This window comes from Phaethon aethereus, assembly GCF_964289735.1.
Source record: "Phaethon aethereus genome assembly, chromosome: 15".
Lineage (NCBI taxonomy): Eukaryota > Metazoa > Chordata > Aves > Phaethontiformes > Phaethontidae > Phaethon > Phaethon aethereus.
Window position 1 is genome coordinate 19,187,274 of NC_138591.1, and position 20,168 is coordinate 19,207,441.

Genomic DNA, 20,168 nt, shown 5'->3' on the forward strand with positions numbered 1-20,168 from the left:
GAAAAGATACGCAGCAGTAGCATAGTTTCATTTCTACACATAACATAGGGAAGAGATTCTTTGTTTTGTTATTGGAGTTTTTATGTGTGAAACATTGGCTTAGGGAATTTTTTTTGGTACCAGAATAGGTTCCACTGCTTCCAAGGAGACTCCTCTTTGTTCTGAAGCATGTTCTGATGCATCCTGAAGGATTGGAATAAGTTTGGAGGGGACTCCCTGACAAAAGAAAAGTTGAAATGGTATTGTAATCAGTGGTGGACACAATATAAATTGGACGGTGGTGAAAGGTGGCCTGAAAATGGAACCTTGAAATATAATACCATTTTAACAATTAATGTTATGCTGTAGAAGAAATTAAAAATGGCATGAAGTACTGTATGTAGATACATAGAGGCAAGGGCAAGCAAAATTGCAGGCTTCTTTGCTGGCTGCCCTGAAAGGACAGACAAGGGACAGAGGCAGAGGAAGCATACAAGGAGGGTTCAGACGTAAAGGTAAGGGTCATGGAGGTAGTAGAGGGGGCCATTGTCAAACCTCTCTAAAAATGAATCAATGTGCCTGTTGTAAATAGGAGGGTCACTGGAAGGGAGAATGTCCATGTCTTTTGAAGGATCAGGAGAAAGACACGGAGGAAGCTGCTAGAGTAATGTCAGAGATAGGATTAGACTGAGGGAGACCAGAGGAATCTGTTGAAGTTTCCCCAGCTGATCCTCTGGTTCCAGTTGAGCTGGGGAATGAAATAATAGATTTTCTGATTGATAGTGGGGCCACCCATTCTGTAGTGACTAGTTGTAAGGGACTGTTAAGCAAGACTAAGGTAAGCATTGTTGGTGTGATGGGGAAAAGAACTTTAAGACCATTTTTACAGCCTATTACAGCCTAAATTCCTCTATATGCCAGAATGCCCTTTACCATTACTCGAACAAAATTGACTTTGCAAGTTAAATGCACAATTAACCTTCTCTGAAGATTCTGTCCAGCTACATATTCCTCCAGAGAATGTGTGGAGGGCCCAGATATGTTTGTGAACGGATAAGAATCATGCAGAAGAAGGAGGCATTCCAGGTGAAGTATTTGACACAGCGATACTTTTAGCATGGGCTTTGGGAATGCCAGGATGAACAAAAAATGTGACACCAGTAAAGATCAAGCTAAAACCAGGATCCCAGCTGGTAGGAAAGCAAAAATATCCTATTAAATTGGAAGCTCGGAAGGGACTAGAGCCTATAAGCAACTCCTTTTTAGAGCATGGACAATTAAAGGAATGTCAGTTGGAGTTTAATACCCCAATTCTGCCCGTAAAGAAACCTCACTCTCATGAATATATGTTGGTACAGGATCTAAGAGACGTTAACACAAGGACTATAGACATGCACCCTGTGGTTCCAAATATGGAAAGAAAGTCAATGTATACACTGATTCCAAATACGCATTTGGAGTGGTGCATGCACATGGGGCAATTTGGAAAGGAAGAGGGCTATTAAACTCACAAGGGACTCTAACAAAATATGGAATAGAACTTATGAGGTTATTACAAGCAGTTCTCCAACCAAAAGAGGTTGCAATAATGCATTGTAAAGCTAATCAAAAGTGAAATAGTTAAATTATAAAAGGAAATAAAAAAGCAGATTGGCTAGCTAAAGAGGCAGACCTGAAAGAGTCAAACTTAGAAGAAGCCTTAATTCCAGGATCTCATTTTGAATTGTTGCCACCAAAATACACTGAAAAGGAAGACCAACTGGTGGAAAAATGAGACTGTTCCAAAAATGATCAAGGATGGTGGGTAATGGATGCATCCACAAGGATGCTGGTGCCGTTAGCAGAATTTTGGATTTTTTGACAATGGGGCGGTTTGCACGACACCGGGCCTGCTGGCAGCAGATGGAGTACAACTGTCTCCAAGGGACAAAAGAATTCTAGTGTACGAGCTGGCAGGCCTCATCGAGAGGGCTTTAAACTAGATTTAAAGGGGGAAGGCAATAAAACCAGGCTCACTAGAAATGAGCCTAGGGGTGGCATACCAGAGTTGGGGATGAAATCGATAGCCCAGCTCAAGTGCACCTATACCAATGCACGCAGCATGGGCACGAAATGGGAGGAGCTGGAAGCCGTTGTGCAGCGGGAGAGCTATGACATAGTTGCCATCACAGAAACATGGTGGGATGATTCTCATGACTGCAGTGCTGCAATGGATGGCTACAAGCTCTTCAGAAGGGATAGGCAAGGAAGGAGAGGTGGTGGGGTGGCTCTGTACATTAGGAAGAGTTTTGATTTTATAGAAATCAATGATTGTGAAGACCAAGTCGAGTGCTTATGGGTAAGGATGAGGGGGAAGGCCAACGAGGCAGGTATCTTGGTAGGAGTCTGTTATAGACCACCCAACCAGGATGAAGAGGCAGATGAAACATTCTATAGGCGCCTGGCAGAAGTGACGCAATCGCTAGCCCTTGTTCTTGTGGGGAACTTCAACTTACCGGACATCTGCTGGAAGCATAACACGGCAGAGAGGAAACAGTCCAGGACATCCTCCTGGGTTGTGTGGAGGATAACTTCCTGACACAGCTGGTGAGTGAGCCCACCAGGGGAGGTGTCCCGCTTGTTCTGCTGTTTACAAACAGAGAAGGACTGGTGGGAGTGATGGTTGGAGGCCATCTTGAGCTTAGCAACCACGACATGATAGAATTCTCAATTCTGAGTGAAGTAAGGAGAGGGGTCAGCAAAACTGCTACCATGGACTTATGGAGGGCAGACTTCAGCCTGTTCAGGTCACTGGTTGAGAGAGTCCCTTGGGAGACAGTCCTGAAGGACAAAGGGGTCCAGGAAGGCTGGACAGTCTTCAAGAAGGAAATCTTAAAGGCGCAGGAGCAGGCGGTCCCCATGTGCCGTAAGATGAGCTGGCGGGGAAGGCGACCGGCCTGGCTGAACAGGGAGATTTTGCTGGAACTCAGGGAAAAGAGGAGAGTTTATCACCTTTGGAAGAAGGGGAAGACAACTCAAGAAGAGTACAAGGATCTCGTTAGGTCAAGCAGAGACAGAGTTAGAAAGGCAAAAGCTCAGCTAGCACTCAATCTGGCCACAGTCGTAAAGGATAACAAAAAATGCTTCTACAAATATATTAACAACAAAAAGAGAGGCAAGGAGAATCTCCATCCCCTACTGGATATGGCGGGGAACATTGTCTCCAAGGACGAGGACAAGACTGAGGTACTTAATGCCTTCTTTGCCTCAGTCTTTAATAGCCAGACCAGGTATCCACAGGGTATTCAGCCCCCTGAGCTGGAAGACAGGGATGGAGATCACAATAAACTCCTCATAATCCAGCAGGAAACAGTTAAGGACCTGTGAAGCCACCTGGACACCCACAAGTCTATGGGGCCTGATGGGATCCACCCGAGAGTACTAAGAGATCTGGTGGAGGAGCTTGCCAAGCCACTCTCCGTCATTTATCAGCAGTCCTGGTTAACAGGGGAGGTCCCAGAAGACTGAAGGCTTGCCAATGTGACGCCCATCTCCAAGAAAAGCCGGAAGGAGGACCCCGGCAACTACAGGCCTGTCAGCCTGACCTCAGTACCAGGGAAGATCATGGAGCGGTTCATCTTGAGGGTGCTCACAGGGCATGTAAAGGACAACCAAGGGATCAGGCCCAGCCAGCACAGGTTCATGAAAGGCAGGTCCTGCTTGACCAACCTGATCTCCTCTATGACCAGGTGACCCACCTAGTGGATGAGGGAAAGGCTGTGGGTGTTGTCTACCTGGACTTTAGTAAAGCCTTTGACAGCGTCTCCCACAGCATTCTCCTGGAGAAACTAGCGGCTCGTGGCTTAGACGGGTTTACTCTTCGCTGGGTGAGGAACTGGCTGGATGGCCGAGCTCAAAGGGTTGTGGTGAATGGAGTTAAATCTGGCTGGCACCCGCTCACAAGCGGTGTTCCCCAGGGCTCGGTTCCGGGGCCAATCTTGTTCACTATCTTTACTGATGATCTGGATGAGGGGATCGAGTGCTCCCTCAGTAAGTTTGCAGATGACACCAAGTTGGGTGGGAATGTTGATCTTCTGGAGGGCAGGAGGGCCCTGCAGAGGGATCTGGACAGGCTGGATCGATGGGCAGAGGTCAACTGTTTGAGGTTTAACAAGGCCAAGTGCCGGGTCCTGCACTTGGGTCACAACAACCCCATGCAATGCTACAGGCTTGGGGAGGAGTGGTTGGAGAGCTGCCCAGCGGAAAAGGACCTGGGGGTGCTGGTTGACAGCCGGCTGAATATGAGCCAGCAGTGTGCCCAGGTGGCCAAGAAGGCCAACAGCATCCTGGCCTGTATCAGAAATAGTGTGGCCAGCAGGAGTAGAGAAGTGTTTGTGCCCCTGTACTCGGTGCTGGTGAGGCTGCACCTCGAATCCCATGTTCAGTGTTGGGCCCCTCACTACAAGAAGGACGTTGAGGTGCTGGACCGTGTCCAGTGAAAGGCAACGAAGCTGGTGAGTGGTCTGGAGCACGAGTCTGATGAGGAGCAGCTGAGGGAACTGGGCGTGTTCAGTCTGGAGAAGAGGAGGCTGAGGGGAACCTCATTGCTCTCTTCAACTACCTGAAAGGGGGTTGTGGTGAGGTGGGTGTTGGTCTCTTCTCCCAAGTATCTAGTGATAGGATGAGAGGAGATGGCCTCAAGTTGCACCAAGGGAGGTTTAGACTGGATATTAGGAGAAATTTCTTCACTGAGGGAGTGGTCAAGCATTGGAACAGGCTGCCCAGGGAGGTGGTGGAGTCACCATCTCTGGAAGTATTCAAAAAACTTGTGGACGTGGCACTTCGGGACATAGTTTAGGGGGCATGGTGGTGTTGGGTTAACAGTTGGACCTGATGATCTTGAAGGTCTTTTCCAACCTTAATGATTCTGTGATTCTCTGATTCTGTGTAAAGCCACTAAAATGGTTATTGGTCCCTGAGAAAATGATGGAAACAGACTACACCAGGAAATGCATAGAGGAGCGGATGCGTTGGTATGAACTGCTAAGAGAAACTATTGTGGACTGAAAACGCAGAGTGTAGCAGACATTGTAGTGAAGAAACGTATTATCTGCTCTGCTAATAATCCAGAAATTGTGAAAAAGATTATAGGAGGAAGTGTGAAACAAGGAATAGCTAGGGAACACTGGCAAATAGACGTTTTAGAATTACCTAGATGTAACTGATATAAGTATTTATTGGTATTGGTAGATACCTTCTCTGGTTGGCCATAGGCTTTTCCTTGCTGTACCAACAAAGATAGAGGAGTAATTAGGATTTTGTTAAAAGAAATTTAACCTAGATTTGGTATTCTAAAGGGTATTTCTTCTGATAATGGGCTTCATTTTATTGCAGGAGTAGTCCAGGTGCTTCTAAGTTTTTACAAACTGTAAACTGTGGGACTTACACACCCCTTGGAGGACACAATCCAATGGGAAAATAGAAAGGATGAGTCAGACTCTAAAAAGACAAGTTGCTAAACTTTGTCAGGAAGCACACCTTAAGGGGACAGTGGCCTTACCCTTAGCTCTTCTGCAAATTTGAATAACACCTAGGGTTAAGGAAAGAGTATGTCCCTTTGAGAATGTATATGGGGAAGCATACCCTGCGAATCTTCTGAACATCAAGTGAGACCAAATGCACATAAAAATGACACACCAATGTTAAAGAATATACGATTTCTCTTTTGCAGGCTTTATCTTCACTGCACAGGTACCTAAATCAAAGTGTTTCTCTTCAGTCGGACACACCAGTTCACGCATTCCAACCAGGAGACACGGTTTATGTACGAACCTGGAAAGACGAAACACTAAAGGAGAAGTGGAAAGGACCTTATACTGTACTATTAAAGACTTACACTGCTGTCAAAGTAGAGGGAATTGACTCCTGGATACACTACACTACACCCATATCTGCACAAATATGCTATAAATAAAATACCTCTACTCTGTGTGTATATTGGCGTGTTGCATGCCAGGTATACGATCCCATTTTTGGGACAACATCTACAGAATACCTGTGGATTTTCACCCCTGATGAAAATCTTTGCATTTGGGCATAACTGCTTGTGTGGTTCCCATTAGCAAGACAGAAGAACCTTGCCAGTCATGCACCCAAGGGACCTGGGGCAGCTCTTTCTTGTCATCTCCAGAACTTCCCGAGGGAGCTGTGTGTGACCAAGGGATATGGGAAACCAGATCTGCTGTCCCCCCAAGCCAAACACCAAGGGGTGGCCTGTCCTGCCTTGTAGACATGTATGGGAGGTAGGGCTTAGCTGCTTCTCTTCGGTGAGAGCTTTCAAGTGCTCTGGCTGGGCCCAGTTTGCATTAAGCACAATTGCTTTATTAGCAGCTGATGCAGAAGGACATCCGAGCCAGAGCACGTGCCTCTGCTTCTCACTGTAGCCTCCTGCCCGCCATCCGCCATCCTGGCTCAGCACCATTACCAGCTGAGGTTGGGGCACAGGGCTGTTTTCAGCCCCTCTAGACCATGCACATGGCAGGGAATGTCAGTACCTGCCAGCAGTTCTGGAGGGGAGCCCAGCCTAAGTACAGTGACCTCCTGAAATCCCTGCACGTGCCCCTTCCGACTGCTGCATCTGCTCTGCCAGCAGAGATTTTTATGCAAGGAACAAGGTGGCTAGTTGCATCGGATAATGCACTTCTGTGACTGGGTTTTCTCCCAAAAGTGAGTGTGACTGTAGCTGAGCTGGGATCTATACAGGGAGTGAAGGTTTTCTGCTAGCTTTTGGCTTTGGGAGGGAGGAAATTACCTTCTGCAAAACAAACAAACTAAACACAGTTTTCTTTTGGTGGGAACAAATCCACAGTTACTTTAGGTAGAACTTTTCCATCCAAATCACATTTGAAATTCCTCTCCTGGTCTGAGCACACCAGGAGCTTCTTGTGTTGCAGGCTGAATTTTCAGTCAGTTTGGGGACATTCTTGGGAGCGTTTCTGTGTTTAGAATTAGGTACTATTTAATGAAGTGTCTTCTCCATCTTGCTGTGATCTCTTTCAAAAATTATCTCTTTTGATCTTTGCAAACAAATGTGGATTTCTCTTTTGAGAGCAAAAGCTCTCCTTCTATTTGAGCAGATGCAGACATGGGTTAACTGTCTGTGTGCATTGTAAGTGTAGGGCGCTGCTTTCTTCCCAGCCAGGGTTGATACCCTAGGCCCCAGCTTCACCAATCCCACTTTGTCTCCTCCCATCAACTCCCAGGTAACTTCCAGCACGAGCTTGACATCAGAGTGTCTGAAATTGCCATTAGCAATTGAACTTGGTGTGTACACCTCAGGGTCGATGCAGATAACAGGCTTAGGTGAATGAGATGTAGGGACACAATGTTCTCTTCTGGGGGATGGGGTGACAGAGTGAATCCCACAGGAGAACAAGTCCAGATGATGTCCTTGGAAAATCTGCAGTCACCTTCCTCCAGAGAGCAAGAAGTCTAAAATGCAGCTACCACTCAGCACCTGTCTTTCCTGTGCTGGTGTCTATGCCTGGAGCTCACCAGTAGGGCTAATGAGCAATGATAGATGCATCCCAGGTTGATAAATCCTTGTCTGGTGGCTCCTGCACAGAATACTTTTTTTCCCCAGGGCAAGAGCTCTGGTGAGAAAGCTCTAGCAATAACTAGAGCTTTGCTAAAGGCCATGGCTATCAATCTGATGCAAGCAGAGAAAATGAAACCTGGTTCCTTAATGATGAAGGTGAGGCAGAGCAGGTGTTTCCTGTTGGAAACATAATTGTTTCCAGCTGGAGGCTGTGTGGTTAGCTGCAGAACTTCACTAACACTAATGAAGGATGGGATGCAGAGGGTCTGTGCTGGAGTTGTGTCCTGGAAAGCTCATACATGTTCATGACCTCAGGGCCTGAACTAGAAACAGCAATCCTTGGTGATCAGCCAAAGGAGAGGTTGCCTGCTATGCATGAGTTACACTGGTCTCAAAGCAGGCACCACAAGGTGATAACACATAAAATGCTCTACCAGGAGCCCCAAAGAGCCCCCATCTCCTGCCAAGGCCCTACACAGTCAACCAAGCCCTATACAGTGCCTGGAATGAGGCAGCTGCTCAAAATGAAAGGCGAAGATGCTGTTTCATTAGCAGGGGCTCAGTGGGACTAACGAACCAGCCTCATACAGTATCTGGTTCCCCTTCTCCTGAGCCCAAGGTTTCCTCTGCCTGGTTTGCTCCTAAGCTGAGTCTGGTGGTGTTGACATGGTATGACTGGCAGAGACGGGAATCGTAAACCTTGGGGTGGCTACTGGTTTTCTGTTGTTTTATGAGTATTGACTAAGTATTCCTGGGCTGGGGGAGCTGTCTGTCACTAATTAGAGCTGCCTGGAAGAGGCACCAGGGAATTCCTTCCCTGGCAGGAACCAAACCAATAAGTAGTTTGTTTATGGCACTCATCATTGGGTGAATTTACTACAGCAGCCAAGCGCAAATCCTGAGAGTCCTGTTTCCAACAGGCTGGAAGTTGCTCTCCAGGTTGTTAAGTCCAACTCTTTTGTGAATGAAGGAGAGTAAATTGCTGTTCATCCCCTTTGCCTTACCAGAGAGGCCTCAAAAGGCTGCCCTGATGGTGGAGGAGCAGGGAAGCATAGGAGAGTAACATGTTTTTCACAGAGGATGGAAGAAGGGTTTCAGCATGCATCTCTGAAAAGCTTCCTTAAGAATAAGGATGGGCACTTACCAGAAGCATCTGTGAGAGGGCACTCCATTGCTGGAGGTGATCTGCACTGTTCTGCACCCGCACTTGCTGGGCAAGCTGCTGCCCTGGATACCCTGCTCTGCCAGCCAGACTCTTGCTGCCTGGCTCTGGTTGGAGTGTAGTGTCTTTGGGACAGGCACTACCTCTGCTCCGATTTCCTACAGCATTGTGCATGTGTGGTGAGGTGCCATAGCTGGGATTTCCAAGCTGTCCTGCAGTGGAGCTGGTAGCAATGCTGGACAAGTGGCAGCACTTTGCCAGTGGGACTGGGAAGGTGTGCAGAGAACATAGCAGGTGGTTTTGAGGCCCAGACATGTTTTGCTCCGTACACGTCCCAGTCCTAGAGCTGGAAGGAAGGTATGCATTACGCTGGTGTTTGCCCAACTCTACAAGATTGGGGTCATCTTTTGGAAAGGTAGGGTAGCCCCTGAGTTAGTGAGGAGAGTTGACTGGACTATATTGAGCACAGCAAGGAAGGAGTGGTAAGTTATTCCTGGTTTTGAATGCCTTGGTGCTAGCCTCTGGTGTGGAACATTTTGGCCTCATAAAGCTTGACTGTTCTGAGTTACCATCAGTCACAATGAGAAATACATTTCTCAGGTCAAGTGTTCCTTGGCTTCTTGGTCAGCTGGAGTGGCTTTTGGTTGAAAGCCTCTGGGTAATGATGAAGTGGAAAGCAAATAAATCAGGACAGCCAGCACAATGACACCAATGAATTATTCTACAAGGAATTAAGGGGTATCTCTACATCAACTGTCCTTGTCCTTACGGGTGATTTTAACTTCCCAGATATCAACTGGGAATATCATACAGCGGGCACAAACAGGTCCTGGAAATTTCTGAAGCACATTGAAGATAACTTCTTGGTGCACGTACTGAGGGAGCCAACTACGAAAGGTGCCCTCCTAGATTTGTAATTTGTAAACAGAGAGGGACTTGTGGGAGAAGTGGTGATTGGTGGCTGGCTTGGTGACAGTGCCCACAAAATAGTTGCGTTTCAGATCATTGGCGATAGGAGAAAAACTGCCAGCAAAACTTTGACCCTGGATATAAAGAGAGCAGCTGCTGAAGGAGCTAATTTAGTAAGGTTCCCTGGGAATCTGCTTTTGAAGGTATTGGGGTTCATGAATGCTGGTCACTTTTTAAGAGCCCTCTCTTAAGAGGCAGGAGCAGGCAGTTCCAAAGTGTTGGAAGTCATGCAAGCAGGGCAGAAGACCAGCTTGACTGAGTGGGGATCTTCTTCTAGAACTCAGGCAGAACAGGAAAGTGTATGGACATTGGAAGCAATGACAGGTGACACAGGAGGACTACACAGATGCTGTTTGCCACTGTAGGGAGAAAAATTCATGTGGCCAAAGCTCAGAGTTCAAGCCAGCCAGCACTGTGAAGGACAACAAAAGGGCTTTTTAGAATATGTTAACAGCAAAAGAAGGATCAGAGGTAACATTAGTCCATTACTAGATGAGGCTGGTCACCTCACAAATAGGGATGTAGGCAAAGCAAAGATGTTTAATGCCGCCTTTGCCTCTGTCTTTAACACCAATGATGGGCCCTGGGACCCCCGTGTTGGAAGACCGTGACTGGGGGGATGATAAACTCCCAGACAACCCTGAACTTACTTGAGACTTGCTGCTCCAGGTGGATGCACATAAGGCTGTGGGGCCCAGTGGGATTCATCCCAGGGTACTGAAAGAGATGGCCAATTTCATCATGGGACCTCTATGCATTATTTTTCAATGATCTTGGGAGTTTGGAGAGGTCCTCGTCAACTGGAAGCTGGCAAATGTTGTCTCAATTTTCAAGAAGGGTAAGAAGGAAGACCCTGGTAATTACAGTCCTTGTTGGTCTCACTTCAGTGCCTGGTAAAATGATGGAGAAGGTCATTCTGGGAGTTACTGAAAAACACTTGAGAGACAACGCAGTCATTGGTCATAGCCAGGATGGGTTCATGAGGGGAAAGTCCTGCTTAACCATCTTAATTTCCTTTTATGATAAGGTCACCCATCTAGTTGACCAAGGGAGGCCAGTAGATGTGGTGGGTTTGGATTTTAGCAAAGCTTTTGATACTGTCAGTGTCTCACAGATACTCACAGTATCCTTCTGGATAAACTGTCCAGCACACAGCTAGACAAATCCATACTGCATTGGGTAAGCAATTGGCTGACAGGTCAGGCTCAAAGAGTTATAGTAAATAGTAAATATAGACATCAGGCTGAGGGCCAGGCACCAGTGGGGTTCCCCAGGGCCCAGTTTTAGGGCCAGTGCTCTTTAATGTTTTTTATAAATGATCTGTATGCCAGAATCAATCGTACATTAAGTTAGTTTGCCAACAATACTAAACTAGGAGGAGCTGTAGACTTCCTTGAAGATAGAGAGGCCTTACAGAGAGATCTGGACAGGCTAGAGAGCTGGGCAATCACCAAATTTATGACATTTAAGAAGAGCAAGTGCCAGATTCTCCACGTGGGACGTGGTAATCCTGATTATGCATACAAATTGGAGAGCAGCCCCATGGAAAAAGATCCAGGGATTTAGGTCAATGGCAAGTTGAATATGAGTCAACAGTGTGCCCTTGCAGCTGAAACGGCCAACCGTGTCCTGGGACGCATCAGGCACAGCATCGCTAGCCGGTTGAGGGAGGTGGTTGTCCCACTCTGCACTGCACTGGTGTGGCCCCACCTCAAGTACTGTGTGCAGTTTTGCGTGCCTCTACAAAAAGGACTAGGGTGTCCACATGGGAGGGCAACCAAGATGGTGAAAGGCCTTGAGAGCAAGACTTACGAGGAGCATCTGAGGTCACGTTCCTTGTTCAACTTGAAGAAGAGGAGGCTGAGGGATGCCCTCATCACTGAGGGGTGACCTCATCGCAGTCTACAACTTCTTCAAGGGGGGCAGCGGAGGGGGAGATGCTGATCTGTCTCTGGTGACCAGTGATAGGACATGAGGAAATGGAATGAAGCTGCATCAGGGGAAGTTCAGATTGGACATTAGGAAAAGGTTCTTCACAGAGAGAGTGGTTGGTCACTGGAACAGGCTTAACAGGGAAGTGGTCATGGCACCAAGCCTGTCAGAGTTCAAGGAGCATCTGGATGACACTCTTAGTCATATGATTTCGTTTTAGGTAGTCCTACGAGGAGCAGGAAGCTGGGCTTGATGATCCTTAGAGGTCCCTTCCAACTTGAGATATTCTATGACTCTATGATCTCCAGTGATTTAGCAATGGCAGGAGGGCACCCACTTACATCTAATCAGCCCTGGTAAGGGAGATGAGAGTTTTCCTCCCTGAAGCTCCAAGGGGTCAAGTGGACGCTTAGATCCTGAGACAAGATTCAGCATGCCCTGAAGAGCATCTGCTCCACTATGGAGAGTGAGCCTCCTTGATCCCCTGCACAAAGACTGTTCCATGCAGGCAAGAGGAACCATAACTGAACTAACCACCTAACCCTGTTTCTGCCCACTAGCTCCTTACCTGTCCATGGGACCTCTGAAGATGGTGGTCAGGTAAAGCTGCTTTTATGCACTAACAGTAGACTCCTAACTGTGGAGGGTGGAGGTCATTTATCTTGGGAGAAAAATATCAGCTCTGCACAGGGACCTGGTGACCATGTCAAGTAAACATAGCTGTGGAGAAAGGAGCAGGGACACCAGGCAGGGTTTGGCTCTGCAGACATTGCTCAATGCTGGTTTTCATGGTGCACGGTGACTTACACAAATTAGGAAAAAGGCCTCTTTGAGGTATGGGGTAGCCCATCCCCAACCCAGATGACCACCACAGGCCCCACTATTGCCTGGATGAGGGAAGTGCATTTATTTACTTCAGATTAGAAAGACATTTCTCTAGTATGTACAGCAGCAGCAACATCCCACACATGCAGAGAGCAAATGGCCTGCCCCACATCCCAGGGAAGGGCCCAGTCACTGGGAGAGCAGTGCAGCCAGCACCAAAGCCATCACTGCAACCGTACATGGGCTGTGCCAGCTGCTTTCCACGCTACCTTTGCTTGCCTGGCCCTGCCTGCACTGCCCGTCTCCCTTGTCATTCCTGCTGTGGGAGCCAGTCTGGCCAGATGGGGCACTGGCAGGCAGAAGAGACTCTTTGACAACTAACCAATGTGTCCAGAGCAGGGGGGGGTACACAGAGCAGAGGAATTGGAAGGATGAGAGCCAAGAGAGCAGCTGGAGCTTTAGTCCTTGGAGTCCAGGTGGTCTGAGGATCATGAGCAAGTCTGGGTCCATTCCCTCCCTTGCATGCAGTATGTTGTGGGACGATGGCTCAGGAGAACAGTTGGGGTATGGAATGGGAAGGAACAACAAGACCAGAAGCAGTGTATAGCACTCCTGGTTTGCCTTTTGAGCATCCTCTCTCACCCAGTGGAAAAGGATGGCCTGAAGCTGGTGACACAGCTGAGCTGGCAGATGGTGTAGAGCTTGGCCACTAAGAAATATGAAGGGGTTTGGAGGAACTGGAGGGGACTGCTATGGAGGCTGGGTTCAGCTCACACCTGTTATTCTCCTCGTGCATCTGGGACACTTCAGTGGAGCCTGCCTCAAATCCAGGCACAATGTGGGCAGTGTGCACCACATGCACCTTGTTGCGGTGCTTTTTTCTCAACAGACAGCTGAAAACTTTTTTGAAGCCCTTGCGGAAGTGCTTGGATACCAGGGCGTAGACGATGGGGTTGAGGCAGGAGTTGGCATAGGCCATGCAGTGGGAAAGCAGGCGGAAGGCATAGGTGGCCTGGTTGAAGGGGAAGTCTCCGTAGAGGTATCGGAGGATGACTACGTGGTAGGGCAGCCAGCAGAGGCAGAAAAGGATGGTTACAATGATGATCATCTTGGTTACCTTCCGCTTGGCCTTCTTGGACTCTGATATGTCCTCCAGGGGGTCCACTGCTGTCCACAGGTACTTGATGGTCCTGGTGTAGGAGAGGCTGATGACCAGCACTGGGATGACATAGCCGAAGGCAAATGTGCTGGTGTCCATGACCTTGCGTCTCCACTCCTCCCAGCCAGGCACGCAGATGTAGCTGGACTCCCACTCAATCAGGTCATAGTAGCTTAGGTAGGGCCCAGCAAAGACCACGGAGAGGCCCCAGATCACAGCCATGGCAGCCACCGCATTGTGGGGGGTCCGCAGCTCCCGTGAGCGCAGCGGATAGCGGATGGCTAGGTACCTAAAGGAGAGAGCAAAGCAACCAGCACTAAGATTTCAGCCAAGTTCTACCTGCCCACATGAACTCCAGGGACATTTCCTTCATTATCCTGAAGGTTCCTGAGCAGTGGCCTTACATATTGTCTCACACTCACTTTGAGATACAGTCCTGGGTAAAGCAGCTTTTCTATTTCTAGCAAGGATGCTTTTCCTCCCATAGGCTTAGGCTGGCTAATCCCTCCATACATGGCCCCTCCATACATGATAGGGTGTGTTATGTCCCTGAGCTAGGGACAGAGAGATGGTGCTGTGGAGACCAAGCAGATATCCACTGCTTGGCAGAATTTATCCAGCAGAAAGAGGTCTGAACTGAAGATTCAAGACCTAGGGAAACTTTACTGCGTGATGGGCACTGTGCAGGCTCCTGCCCACTGAGGGCGTATTTCCAGCCTTCTCTGGCTTTCCGATCAATTTGGCAGGGGGGAGATTTGCTCATTGGAGCTGTGGCTGCCTCCACCTTGGTACCAGAGGGACCAGGTGGGCCCTTGCCTTTTGCTACTGTCTGCTTTCTCAGGCTAGGCCAAAGCAGGCAGTGATGGTCTGTCTGCTCCCTCCAGCAACAGTGGCCAGATACGGTGTGATGGCCAGCTCTGCTCCTCCACCTCCCTCAGCCAACACCATAGAGCAAAGATGTAGATGTCAGCAAGGAGGGAAGGTGGCTTCGTGCTTGTGGGTAGGGGGATGGAGAGGAGCTGTAAGCACAGACAGGAGTGGAACTGCTGCAGCATCCACAGAAAGGTGCTCATCTGATGCACTATAAGGCCAGCAGAGCAGGAAGATGAGACATGCAGTTAGTGTGAAAAGTCACATGTGTGACAAAACCCTTGTTGCTTGCTGGTCCTGTCATCCTGAAAGCTGCCGGCAGCTCTGCAAGAATCCCTTCATGTCACACCGAAATGCATCCACCTCTTGGGTGGAGCACTGCACTATAGCACACAAGTGCCACCCGAAAGGGAGAGGTGACATGCCAAAATGCCCTTTTTTTTGGAGATATTGTCCCCAGTTCTGAGCTGGCTGGAGAGGCAGACTGCGTTCACATGATGTAGGTACAGGGAAGCAAGAGGCTTAGACCATGAGAAATCTCAGGTTTTCCTTGTGACAGCAGCCAAACTGTGTAACCACTGGAATCCCAGAGCACTGGGATATTTTTGTGAGGCATTCCATGCAACCCCCCTCACCCCAACCAGGGGATGCTGGCATCTCTGCATGGATGAATTGTTGAAGTGTCAGATCACTGTTTGAGTCCAGGTGCCTGTTTCTGCAGGTGGCACCTGGGAGCAGGATGAAGTGGAAGGGGGCTGGGAGAGTAGCCCAACTATACTTTTTGCTGGAATTTAACCCATCCCAGATATGCCCTAGAAACTGAAGTTTCCTTCTGCCTGCAGTGCTGTGAACATCCTCACTGCAGAGGGCTGTTGGGCCCTCTCTTGCCTTGGTACCTTGGAAGCAAGCACAAGGAGCAAGATGGGCCAGGATGTGTTCTCTGTGGCAGTCAAGGCTGGAGCTTAGCCCAGCGGGGACCTCTTCCTCATCCTGGACCATGAGTGTCAGAAGTGGAGCAGCTGACACAGTGTCCTTATAGAGCCCTTGGGAACAATGTTGGTGGCACCGATCAGGACTAGAGTGTCCTGGGTGACCTCCCAGGAAGGGGCGCAGCTCACAGTGTGGGTGCCTTTCTGCATAGGGTGCAGGAGGTCTGGGGGCATTGGGAAACAGGAATCTGCTAGGTGACAGATTTTTGTGCTGGCAGTCCCTGGGGAATGAGAGATGTGTTTGCTGCAGGACTGGGTTCTCTCTTGGGTATTTATGTCGCCTTTCTTACGGTGCCCTCTATTTACCTTGCTACCTGCACATGATGCTTTTCTGAAATGGTGGCTTGGGGATAGCTATTACCCTCTGAGTGCCATCTCTAATACAGAGCTAGGTGACTCTCAGTGGGAGTCTGTGGCACAGCGGGGAGCTCAGCTTGGATCTCAAGTGCTCTAACCACAAGGAAGGTCTTTCCCGCAGAAAGTGCAGACAGGAGGAGCACGAGCTTTGCACTCAGAAGATCTGGAAGTGCTGCTTGGGGGTTGTTAGGGCTAGGGAGACACAACTGGTCCCCAGACTGCCTTTGGCATGGATTGATACCACGGGGATTTTAACCATCTGCCTAATGGTGGTGGGCCACAATCTTCCCATGCCCTCACTCAGGCCAGCTTCTCCAACTACCCTCCTTCCCCAGCCCAAGGGTGTCTTTAGACAGTTACCTGTCCACAGAGACAGCAGCCAGAGTAAAGCTGCTAGCATACATGGTGAGGTAGATGAAGAAGTGGACAGCCTTGCAGATAAAGGAGCCGAAGACCCAGCCCTCAAGGGAGTAGATGGTGGCCTGGAAAGGCACGCAGAAGACAATGAAGAAGAAGTCAGCCAGGCTGAGGTTGAGGATGAAGAGATTGGTAGTGTTGTGGCCCATTTGCCCGTTGCGCAGCAGCACTGCCAGCACCAGGCTATTGCCCACTGTGCCCAGGAGGAAGATGAGGGAGAAGACCACAGGGACAATGACACTGACTGGGCTGAATTGGTAACTGTTGGAGGAGTTCCAGTACCCAGCCAAGCTCGCGAAGTCCTCGTGCTCCGTCATTCTGTGTCGTAGTGAGACGATGGAGCCTGGGGCAACACAGGGAAAGATGAGAGAGACTGGAGAAACACTGCTTAGCCTGTTAGTTTGGCTGATGGGCCTGTTGGCTCACTGGAGACATGGGGCCCTGTTTTGAGCTCTGTGACCCACATGCTTTTCATCAGGTTCCTCTGGACCCTGCTGGCCTGGAGGACAGGTAGGCTTAGGTTGGGGGTAAGGGGTGCCCTGCTCCCCCATTCTGGTCCTGGAATGAACCTATGGCATCATGTTCAGATGCTGCCTTGGACTGGTGATGCTGGAGGTGAGGTCTACGGGATAGGATGACAGCTGTCCTCAACTTCCTCCTCTGTGGGAGAATGGAGCCAGGGTGTCCACCTCCTAGGTGGTCCAGCTGATGGCAGGAAGGGTGTGACGTTCCTTCCCAGCAGCGGGGCTCCAGCCCCAAACCAACCAGCTCGACAAGCCAAGATGTTTTCTCCCCCAATACTGACATGCAGAGTTTTATCCCTCCCCTTCTCCCAGCTCTTTTGGTACCTGCTCCTAGAATAAACCTTGCACACTAGGCACAGGGCTGGAAATGCTTTTGGCAGTAACAGCTACTACACAGCTCCATGTTGTGCCCAGGTGGGACTTTCTGAGGAGGACAGCTCTGATAGAACCACTCTTGCTTTGGTTTCAGTCACCTAGATACATATTCCCTTTCTATGTTTCACAGGGTAGCTCTCCCCAGGACTTGGGCTTTTTATATCATTCCCCTGCCCCCCAAATAAGCATTTGGACTGAAAGCAGAAGGTGAGCTTGTCCATGGAAACACTAGTTTCTCTGTCACAGGCATAGAAATCTGCCTGCATGTTTTCGAGTTCTGGGGCTGGGGAAATATCACACACAGATACAGGCACAGCTTCCCTTGAATAAACACATGGTTTGGGTTCTTCCCACTCTGCAGTGCTTGTAGCGATGTGCTGCGGTTACCAAAATGTGACCCAAGGCCGGCTCACCATGAGTATGGAGATCACAGTCTGTGCAAGAAAGCAACCTCTAGCTTACGCATTCTCTTCCAGGCTGGGGAATTAGCAAGTGCTCTCTGTGGAGCACTGGCAGTGCAAGTGCCTGAAGCAGAAGCACTGCAAGGGGGATGTGAGCATGGGTCCCTGGCTGCAAGTGTTCCTGGTATCAGTGCAGATTTGGAGATGCCAGCAAGCTGCCTGGTATCACTACCCTGTTCAACACTACCATAGCTGTAATGAGACCATTCCTGTACAGTTGCAAGCATCCCCAGAGGCAAGTGCCAAAGGCTCAGAGAGTATAGGAAGCAGGATGCACTGCCCAACAGATGCTACAAGTCAAATACCCACTTGGCATGGCAGCTTCTCCTCCCTCTGGGCAGCAGGAAGCTCATGCTGCTACCTGGGAGCTGGACCCTGCTCTCTGGGACCCAAAAGGTCACTACACCTCATTTGTGAACGTGTGGATTGCTACCACAGCACCTACCCAACCTGAAGCAGAGCGGGTTTCACAGGGACAGCTTCAGTTGTTCTGAATGTGAATTTGCCTTGTGGCAGGTGCAGCACAGAAATTTTATGTCTAGCTTAGGCTCTTCTGTTTTGTAGTAACCTTGAGCTCTGGTTGAGCTCATTAATGAATGCTGCTGGTGTGGCAGAGGGATGAACTTTCCTCTGGAAAGCTGGGATGGCCAGTACTGAAGTGGAGACTACTTATTTTTGCTAGCTCTGCCTTGGTGCATGAACAAAGCCAATTCAAATGGCAGTGTCAGCTCTCAGTACAGGCAAAAGTCCCCCTGCAGCCACCTGAAGAAGACAGTACCCCATGCTGTATGGGTGTGTGGGAAGCAGGGAGCTTACATGGGCCCTGGCGGGAGTGGAGAGAGAGATGGATGGGGGCCTGCCAGAGCGCCTGTTTGAGGACCTCAGTCCCTTCTCATGCTGCCTAACTGCTCTGGGACCATGGAGCTTCCCTGTATGCAGGGGAGAGCAACTCACGCTGCCAGTGGTGTTTTATTCTTACCTTTAGTTGATTGCACTGCCTTCAGGCTGTGCTCAGGATTATACGCAAGGCTGTGGCACACATCATCCACCCAGACAGTGTTTGTGTTGCCTGGTAGAGTCTCTGGCTTCTTCACTCTGCATCTCCCCCTGCCATCCTTCTCATTGCCAAGCGTCCTTTCTTTGCTCTCTCTCGCAAGGCAGAGAGCCCTCCTCAAAGAATGCTCTAAAGAGAACAAAAAGACAGGGAATACCTGTGCACCTCCCCTGCAAATCAAGGAAAGAGACCCTGCAAACATCCCCCTTGCTGGTGCAACCTGCAGTGAAATCATGTCTGAGTATGGGCACATCACAGAGCCTGGCTGCAGTCCAAATTTGACGTGCCTTGATGTGCATGTGAGCAGCTCATGTTTTACTTGGAAAAACTGTTTCCGTCTCTCAGGGAGCCACTACTGTTCTCATTTACCACTTAGCTCCAAGCTTATTTCTTGCATCTGTAGGAATGGGAATTCGGGGAGCTTGGTGAGCTCTTTTCAGGGACAGCCAATCGCCAGGAGCAGAGTGCCAGGAAGGATGTGGTGGCAGGTTGGTAATTGTACGCTTGCCACAGCTTTGAGGTTCTCCCTGATTGCCCATGGCTCATGACCCATCTACATGAAGGCAAAGTAGTGCTTCAGTCTCCTTTACAGATGACAGTTGCAACACAGAGAGCATGAAGAGGTGGCTTTGTAACTGGTTGGATCAGGGAACTCACTGATGCAGTAGAGAAATGAATTTTTATCTCTGCTGGGTTAGCTCTGATCCACCCCTCCATGCACAGTCCTGCCTGAAGACAGGACAGTGATAGAACAGGCATAGAGTGAAAGCAGGGTCTCTTAAGTGACATAAATGAACTGTGACACTGATGCTGGAGCACTGAGATGCTAAGAGACTCTCACAGAGTTATTCAGAGCATCTCTTTCAGAGTGGGATGTCTCCAAGTCCCTATGTAGCATCTTCTCAGGAAGCTGCCACTCACCTCCATAGCTCTGTTGTCCCTTGGAAGAATTTTGCAACCATTTCATACCCTACCATTTTGTGAATGGATTTATGACAATGCTCCTGAGTTTCACTTGGTTCTGAATAGCCTTGATGAGCAGTAAAAGGGACAGCTGCTCTGAGCAGAGGGAAAATGAAGAGCATGGGCAATAAGGTTCCTCTCCCACATCTGCTACTCAGGCTTAGCAGGGGCAAAGCCAGTGTGACAAAGTAATATCCCCAGGGATGAGAACCCAAACATTGGCAAAGCTGGGACTCGAGACCTGATTTTTCTAATGAGGGTTCAGTGAAGGATTGGCAGGGACAATGGTTCCCAGTACCCATCTGGTGGGGGTAATGAAAAGACCAATCCAGAGCCTTGGTGGGGGCAGGCAGCAGCTCATGCCGGGGATGCCTGCGAACCAGCATAGCCAGCTCCTGTGTCAAGGGCAGGCCAAGAAGGGCAGAAGGAGGCAGGTTAAGGGGACAGACACGGCAGTGCTGGGGTGGACAACACAGACCCTGCTGGTCTGGCCAGACAGGAACAGGGAGAGGAGAGGGGTGACAGGGAGCAGGCAGTTTGAACTCCCTGTTTCAGT

General features: G+C 49.3%; 1 protein-coding gene across 1 annotated transcript; it reads right to left on the reverse strand.

Moving 5' to 3' along the window:
* Positions 1–13,152: 13,152 nt before the first annotated feature.
* On the reverse strand, positions 13,153–16,567 carry LOC309410454 (galanin receptor 2b-like; the record flags this gene model as incomplete). The annotated part of the gene is made up of 2 exons (XM_082006842.1): positions 16,179–16,567; positions 13,153–13,891 (listed from the first exon to the last, which is right to left on the reverse strand). The coding sequence occupies exons 1-2, from the start codon at positions 16,550–16,552 to the stop codon at positions 13,153–13,155; spliced, it is 1,113 nt and encodes a 370-aa protein (XP_081862968.1). The 5' UTR covers positions 16,553–16,567.
* Between the last annotated feature and the right edge of the window lie 3,601 nt (positions 16,568–20,168).